Source organism: Montipora foliosa, chromosome 5 (genome assembly GCF_036669935.1).
Source record: "Montipora foliosa isolate CH-2021 chromosome 5, ASM3666993v2, whole genome shotgun sequence".
In the NCBI taxonomy this organism is placed as follows: Eukaryota; Metazoa; Cnidaria; class Anthozoa; order Scleractinia; family Acroporidae; genus Montipora; species Montipora foliosa.
Window position 1 is genome coordinate 27,764,419 of NC_090873.1, and position 9,044 is coordinate 27,773,462.

Below are 9,044 nucleotides of genomic sequence, written 5' to 3' on the forward strand. Positions count from 1 at the left end.
CATCTTCCCCTCGACAGTCTAACAACACACGTAATAACAAAACGTAATTTGAACCAATTGTAGTGGGTCAATTCTGGTCATAATCATGAGTTGGAGATGCCATGTTAGGTGGATAACACTACATAACATCCACCGAAACCACCTTTTTGGGCCTGGAATACTCCTTGAAAAACAGCTAGGCCCTTTAGAATTCCTGTAAAACGATTTTCATGCGGGAAACGCCTTGAATTGGAAGAAATAGTGCTGAAATTTTATTGAGAAATTCTTGATTTTGTGAGCGTACGGCAAAATAGCTAGCCGTCCTCCTATCCTTTTTTTCCTTGAGCTGTCTGTGCAAACGCCCAAATGCCCTCAAAGCAAATATTGAGCCATGTCGTTTGTTCTTCAGCACTTCTTGCCCAGTTGTCAGGGCAGATTCCGCAGGCCTTAAGGTGACTGGGAAAAGGAGTTTCTTCACGATTCGTCACCATCTTGTCATTTTATTACCACCCTCCACAAGTTAAGGCCCCGATTTAAAGTCTCTCACGATCTGACATTTTCCACAAACGAATGGTCGCTTTGACAGATTGCCACCATCTGATCAGACCGTCAACATCTGTCACAAGTTGAGTGCTTCACTCCAAACCGACCTTGCCATAACGAATTTTTTTAATGTCTCTGAAAACCACACCAGACATTTTCCACAGATGGGTGGACTTTGTGCTTTGACAGATCGTCACCATCTCGTAGGATGTACCATCCATGACCACTTGAGGGCCCAACTGAAAACCGAGCTTTCTATACTAAGATACTTTTGTAGGTTTCTTATGATCTGACATTTTCTGCAGACAGATCGACTTTCTGTATTGACGTATCGTCACCATCCCATTGGAACATTATCAACCGACACAAGTTGAGGACCCCACTTCAATTCTCTCACGATCTCACATTTTCCGCAGACAGACAGTCTTTTCTTAGGCGGATTGTCATCATCCGATTAGGTAGTCAACATTCGTCACAAGTTGAGGGCTCCACTTCAAACCGAGCTTGCCACACCCAGATTATACTCACTTCCTCCCATAACTTTGACCTGAATTTCGCTTATCAGGCCATCTTTACCAAATGGTCGATCTGACTCAGTTTGTGTGTGTTGGGCTACCCTCTTATTAACTGGATGTCCTCTAGGGTGTTGGCGTCTAATGAACAATCGTCAGCATTAAGAGTGTCTTTATACTGGACCGGAGACGTCTTAAGTTAAACTTGCCATCGTCTGCGCAAATTGTATTTACTCGTCGTTGTCCAGGTCATAGAATGCATCCGCTCGTATAAGAGAAAACACGGTGGACAAGAGAGTGGGAGCAAGAACAGTCTTGCTTGGTTCCGTTGCTGACAGGATGTGGATCAGATGACAGTCATGAAAGGACCTGACCTGACTGCATCAAACCTTCCAAAACATCCAAGTTAACTGTGTCAAATTCATTTGTGAGGTCAATAAACACAGTTTAAAGGTCCCTGTTTCGTTCACTGCGCTTCTGTTCGATCTGCCTCAAGGCAAATATCATGTCTGTGGCCTTCCTCCAGCCCTAAATTTGCATTGTGATTCTGTGTAAATTGAACATGATCAACTACCGAGCTGCTCTGACACCTTTCAGTGAAGTACCTTTCTTACTTAGAACTAATTTCAAGGATAAAAACAAAGAGAAGATTTAGAAGGGTGAGAGGCTTCAACCTCTACTTTTTGCTTTTTAACGCTGCCAATGTCCACCAGACAAAGGATACCAACTGTTAAGATTCCAAAGTTTTAAAGAGCATTTTGAAATGCTACTTCTACCCAAAAAAGTTACTTCCATTTTCAAAAGTGTGTTTTCTTATCACTAGACCGGCTCTATTTTAATCCTTCATTTCAAGGAGAAGATTGCATATTGAACGGTCTGTCATTAACCTTAAAATCTTGAGAGAGCTCTTTTGGGCTTTGATTAACTACTGTAGGTTCAGATCGCTGGCAAAGCAACTCTATCTTTCCTGCTCCGTAACTGATCAGGGCCCGGTTGTTCAAAAGCCCATTAACGCTAATCCCAGATTAAAAATGAGCCAAGAAGTTTATTTCTCTACTTACGAATGCTGTTTAACATTGATATTCGGCAAGCGTTAAATTAGAAGAAGTCAATCTTGAAAAACAAAAATAAGCAAAAGAAGCTCTCACGAAAAAGTTGAAAACATGAAACAAAAGTTACAATACAATACAATAAAATACATACTTCATTGACTGCTCCCCATAGAGGCTTTTCAGGGCCAATGATACACAATCAACGAAATGACGGAACAGAACAACTCTTAGGAATCCCAACTGGCCGGAAGCAAACCAGTTGACTATTTACAAGTGAAGCTTGGAAGTTGAACCAGGGACAACCAGGATCAAATTCAACGAGTGGTCAGTGCGGGTCTTGAACCCGGGATCTCCGGATCTCAAGGCAAGCGCCCTAACCACTGGGCCACACTGCCTTACGCTAATCCTGGATTAAGTTAATGGGCTTTCGAACAACCGGGCCCAGGATCTTAGTTTCATGTACTCTGTCCCGTAAGAGTTGCAAATGGACATTGTGTTAAAGGTAACTAGATGTCTCGGGAAGTTTTGGCGGATGTTGTGTTTTGGTCCATGTTGTGATTGTCTTTGTGGAGGTGTGCACTTGGGAAAGATGTCAATACCACTGACAAAGGTTAAAATTTAACATAGTTTGTCATTTCCTGTGATTGAAGGGTGCTAAGCTCAGGAAAACCCAGGTCATCAGATATAGAAAAAGAGGAAGATAGACATTCAGATCAGAAAGTAAGGTTAGATTATCTATCCTGCCGTTAACAGTATTCCACTTGTTTCTGAGTCCTGTACACAGGTATTTCAAAAGATAGCCCATCACGTAAGCCTCGTTGGCTTCCCTTGGGTCCCTCGAAGTCTTGATATTGTGTATCAACCTATTTACTTTATGGCAAAAAGGAACATATTGCATGTAAACAAATACTCCAACTGGGAGAAAATGTTTTGAGGTTCATTGTGAATGTAGCATGGTAAAAAAGGTAAACTATTTTACAGAGTTATAGTAGTATTTTCTTCTGCTTTTAAGAATAACTTAATTACATATTGCTTTATGCTACTCACAGGCCTTGATGCTAACAAAGAACAAAGTCAAAGTCAAGAATATCAGAGCATCAAGCTCCGCACCATCACATGCAAGGTCAAGAACTATTTTTTATAAAGACTAAACACATTGTACAGGTTTTGATCAAAATGATGTGAATTTAAATTATCGAATTGCTATTCTCGGTTTTCACATGACGTCACGACCGCCATGTTGGTGCCCTAAACAAAGAAAAGGCGGCCATGTTGGTGCCCCGACCAAATCCTCCGGGAATTTAACTCTATTATTATGCAAACGCTTCCTTTTGTTTTCGTTGAAAAACATGGCTGTTGATCACGTGAGTGAAAACCAGCAATACTTACACAAAACCGAAGAAGTTTGCCTTGTCAATAGCGTTTTTAAATTACCGTCTTCGGAAAGAAATGTCGTTCTTCTAATTTCCATGAAGATGTGTAAGTTTCTTCTCAAGATTTCGTTTAAATGGGCCTGATGAGTTAGGTAAAATTTAAGAAAACCAGTATAATTTTATCACACAATTGAGCTCGTGAGAGGGACGAGTGAGATGAGATTTCAAACACAATCTGCTTGTTTTCCTGTTATCAAAGTGTTTGAGAGATGTGCATTTATTGCTGATTAGTCGGGCATACTCGGAGAGAGACCGAGGTCTTCTGACTGGAATCATGCATATGACCTTCCAGTGACTTTCTTGGATGTACTTTTGCTGACCTATGAGAGACTTGTATGAGCTAAGTCTTCGAACAAGGTTCAGCTGACATTATTCGTGCCATAGTTAACTATGGCCGTGCTTATTAAGGATTAAAACGTCGAAGGGCGGCAAGTGTGTAGCCAAGGTAATCCCGAGTTTAAGATCTGCGACGCGACGGTGACGAAAACGTCATTTTAAATTGCAAGTTCAGGTTTATTAATCTTTTTCGACGTTGTGTCGGCTTGTCTAACTTCTAAAAACTAGTCACGGTAACTTTCCAGGAACTGAATTAGGAGGTGCGGTATTGAATCTACGACAGAAAATTCAAATTCGCTGCCTTTAGTTCATGTTCTCCGCAAAACTTGAGAATTGGTCATTTCACGTCGCAGATTTGCCGAAAAAGAGAGAGAAATGTACAAAAATGAAAAATGCACTTGCCGAGCGTGCAAAGCTATTGTTTTTGCTAATGAAACATGCAAAATTTGTGACGTTTTCGTTGCCGTCGCGTCGTAGATCTTGAACTCCCTAATTTTACACTCCAACGCGGTTTGTGATATCATCTCTGGACTACCTCCATGGCTCCCACGAGCCTGACATTGGGTCCAGTGACTTCCACTTTGGCTAACGTTTGGGGAGAAAACAGTATCTGTTTGCTATAGGTTCAGATAAAGCATTTGGTGCACTTGATATTGTAAATCGCACTGAACATTTTTAGCCATTTCTCAGCATGTACTACTGTTTCAATACTCGTAACGTAGTGAAGTACGATCGTCTGGGTGATTGTCGTAGTAGTTTATGTCATCAGTCATATCAACGACCAGAGTGTTTATGCCATCGACTTACGTTAAACAAATCTCTTGACTCTGAGGATGACTTCTCTACAGGTTGTCGAAACGTCAGTAAAGATCACCCTAAACAGTCCTTCTGAGGACTACACTCACCTGGACTTGACAATCGTGCTTCACTTAGTTATGCTGTATGCCATCACATTTCACTTACTGCTCATTGTACAGAAATTTAGCTTTTAAAGCTCCAAATTATGTTTTACTGTGAGTTGTTAGAGGAATTTGTGCTGTATATAATCAAAGTCACTTGAACAATATTGAAGAAAGGCGTCAGTTTCTATCGATACCCGAAGATCAGTATTTCTGCTTTGACAGTATCACGGTAAAAATGAACACTGTAATTGGCAAAGTCGTTTAGCAGGTTTCATGAACTGGTAGTCATGTAGTACTGTTACAACTTCAATTATTTTTAAGGGTACGCCATTGTTTCTGGTCTTTAGTGTTTTGCTTGGATTTGGTTAGCAAGCCAATGAACTTGACACGTTGGTTAGGGATCATTTCTTTGGAGGAATACGCTATATTTTGTAGTTCTGAATTGTTGAAAAATATTCTTGTTTATTCGTTAGCTTATTTAAATTACATTTATTTAACATCAGAACTTGTAAGTGCTTGATAAGGGCTGACTTTTTTTTGTAGCGTTGGTCCAAGATTGAGGGAATTATGGTACAAGAATTACCTCACATGTCTTGAATGGAATGTTTCGACGATTTCATATCAAATTATATTACAAAGAATTCCTTGTTAGAAAACTAGCAGTTATTTTACCAGAAACCATGCAATTGCAAACTCAATTTCTCTGCATGAGAAATGCAAACGATGAGTGTAATATGAACAGAATATTGTGTGTGTGAATTAACCATAGCAGTTCATTGATTGAGAACATTTTATTAGACTTACAAAATGTGACGTTTACAAAATCAAGGCGAAGTCGAACCGTCCTATTAATTTAACGGGTAGGAATGGTATTCAGAATAAAGGGGACCAAAATTTGCCAAAACGTGGTCATTTCACAGTACAGATTTGGAGAGAACGTGAAAGAAATGTTCAAAAGTTCCAATCGCACTTGCGGAGCTATTGTTTTGTTGGTGTTCTAGTTGACGTTGCAGTCATAGATCTTTAGGTCACTATTTAGAAACAGAAAACAGGATTTACGGTGATAATTACGTCACGTGAAAACCGCTTTTCTATTGCCTGTACATTCTCCGGAGTAATGAATTTTACGACAGGAATGGTGGTGGATTGAATAGCTGTTATGGTTGATTTTTTTATATTTTTATATCAAACAATTTCAATTTGGATTTTTTCTTTCAGATTATGGTAATGACTATTAGACAAAGAAAAATGCAAATTGAACTGGTTTGAAATTTTTGAAACCCAGAGAAATTGGAACCTTTTTAGAGCCAACAGTTTTGTGAACTTTGTGTAACTTATGCATACAAAAAAGTGAACCTTTCGTAAACAAAACGTCAGCACATTTCTTACTAATGAACAATGTTTGAATAATACCATTCAAGTCCTCGTTCTACATTCTCTGCTTGCTCGTATGGTTATTCTAGGAAGCCAGTTCTCTCAAGCTACTGTAGTATATTTGCTATTGTTATTAATATTTTATTTTTAGGCACTCGTACAGTAAAATGTTGTTGTACGTTATTCATGCTCTCTTTCCCTCCCTCCCAAAATAGCAATGCCATATTCCATGTTATATCTCAACATCTCTCTAATTCGCATAGTTAATATAGGTCCATTGCTTTTCGGTGGTGGAGGAAGAGGGTGGCCCAGTATATTTTAGAAGTAACGCCCCTACCAGCAGGTCTTGTAGGGAGAACAGCAGTAACTAAACTGCGTTCGAAAAGGCTTAGAGTACATTATTGCCAGTGTGTACCTTGTAAGAATTATTTCATTAAAAAACTTGATGGCTGGAAACTCATGACTTTGTTATGTTTTGGGAGTGGTCATTTGAACATTTTCAGGCAATCTCGTGAAAGATAGGAAGAGGAACAGTTTCCAATAGAGTTAACCATTTTATGTAAGTAAAGTGGCCTTCAAGGATTTTTTCTCTTATTCCTTCAGAAGCCAAATTTTTAACACTTCTCGGATATGAATACGAAAATGGTCATTTGTTTGTTCAGAATCAGGTATGTTATAATTACGCAATACACCATAGAACGAGTGAAGAGTCACGTTTTCTTGGTCTCAATGAGTTAATTTTTTTAGAACAGAAGAGGGGAAGGTGGTACAACCGGGAAGGTGTAGAACAGCCTGGTGTCAATCCTGTCCCAGTCTTCCACCGCTTTGACTCACAAAACACAGTCCATCCTAGATAAAATAGGATGGCATGGTTGTGTTCCGAGAGACACTGGTAGACACTGCATGTAGGGGACGGTCTGTGCAGTGATGGGATCTAGGACTCGTTTGGTGTACGAGATGGCAGTGTGCGAGGGTCAACACTAATTTCCATCCCTCAAACTGGCATTGGACATTTCGTAACAATTACACGACGCAATATCCTATGTTAATATTGACAAGCTTACCGCTCTAAAAAGAATGAAAACAGGCAGAATTACAGCTTTAGTTCAACAAGAAATAGCGTTTCTAAGCTATGCCGCGCTGATCTACAGTATTTAGGTCTAAAAACCCCGTTGAAGACGGTTAATTTTCAATTGTTTTGCTGGGTACTACTATTTCAATACTCTAAAAAATTCGATTTTCCGGGAGGTTGTCTCGTTAGTCTAGTGGATATCGGAAACTACAAGGTGAAGCCATCGATCCAGGTTCAACTCTTTGCCTCGCCTATTGTGAATCTTCTCAGCTTGTTTAAAATCTTTGTTTCGTTGAAGTAGATTTGAAGTCTAAAGTAGACTGTACGTCGTATAAGTTGAATAAAAAGGGAAATGTCAGTTTGAGGGATGGAAAGAAGTGATGACCGTGTGCGACCAGGTCAAGTGTCCAGACTGTAGGCTTTGGTATCCCTGTGGATGATGTGGGCTCTGAGTCACTGGGAACAGTCTAAGGGACGTAGGAGTTCGTTGAAGGTGTTTTGACACAGGGCATTGTAATAGACCTTTTTACCGATACGGCGGCCATTTTGATTTCTATTGTTTCGAATAGCCATTATGGGATGCCCAGGGGCAAATACATATTAATTTGCCCCCTGGGCATGCCATAATGTCTTTCGAAACAATAGAAATCAAAATGGCCGCCTTATCGGTAAAAAGGTCTATTGAACTGTCCCCTGCCATCAGTGGGTCTGGTCGCCCATGTGAAAGCATTGCAGGGGATAAGCGTGGATCAATGGGATGTTCGACATCCTTGAGGTGTTCCAAAGCCTAGTAGAGCTGGAGACAGGGCAGGATGTTTGTTATGGACTTCAGTGAAGTCTTCCATCAAGACACTCATGTAGGGGATGTTGTGCTGGTTGCTGTCCACAATGGTCATGAAGTGTTGGGGGTCGATGAATTCCTGGACATTAACCTTGTTGAGAGGCTGACTGAACATGCCCCACGTTGAATTGAACATCATCTTTGGCCAGCACCGACAGGCCAGGATTCTTTTGGGTATGGCAGCCTCCAACAGGATACCTTTCTGGGTGTGGTATACTTGGACTTAGGGTCTGCACCGTTCAATGCTGTCGCTACCTTTGGGTCAGCTGCTGGCCTCTTCCTTGAGCTTTAGCCACTAATCAATGTAACAACAGAAAACAAAACGCTCGCCGTTGCTCGAAATGCCACATCTTGTAAACGCGCAGGATGACATACACCTTCTTGTCCAATTCCAGCATGCACCAAGTCCCCACCAAGGCATCTTCAGCATCCAGACGGCACATTGACATCTCATCCAGCAAGAGTTGGTTGACGTTTCCCTCCCTGTAGGCACCGCAGAGCAGGAAGGCCAACTTGTCCTCATAGCAGTAGGCAAGACCGGATGGTAGGGGCCATGATGCTAAAGCATCCCGAGGGCTCATTGGCGATGCAAGGTTTTCATGAAGAGCAAACCTGAACCCTGGCCTGATAGCACAAGTACAATAATTCAAGAATTCGACAATGCCCTTTCAAAACCAATGCATAGTGACATCATCGCTCCTAAGATACCAACCATTTAACAATTATTCCATGAGCGCGCGTTGGATATGAGATGATAGATAGCCAACGAGGTGCGTAGCCCCGAGTTGGCTATAATCATCTCATATCCAACAAGCGCGAGTGGGATAATTGCTTTGTTAAAAACACCCCCAAAATATAGAAAACTAGACTACAATAAAAATTAAAAGGCCCAAAAAATCACGCGTATGCTTGCCGTGTTTGTAGATCATGGTGTAATGGGTCATAACCCATGATGGCTTAGCCAATCAAAACTCTCGAATTACATCATCCAATGATCCAG

General features: G+C 40.8%; 1 protein-coding gene across 3 annotated transcripts in view; it reads left to right on the forward strand.

Annotated features, from left to right (window-relative positions):
• LOC138003855 (diacylglycerol kinase theta-like) overlaps window positions 1–5,413 on the forward strand; it is a 62,605-nt gene extending 57,192 nt beyond the window's left edge. For 2 of the 3 annotated variants that reach the window (XM_068850130.1, XM_068850131.1), the window contains one exon: window positions 3,136–5,413. In XM_068850130.1, coding sequence (XP_068706231.1) covers window positions 3,136–3,237 — 102 coding nt within the window. In that variant the 3' untranslated portion in view covers window positions 3,238–5,413. The remainder of the gene's footprint in view (window positions 1–3,135) is intronic. The other variant, XR_011123681.1, reaches the window with a different exon arrangement.
• Window positions 5,414–9,044: the final 3,631 nt, after the last annotated feature.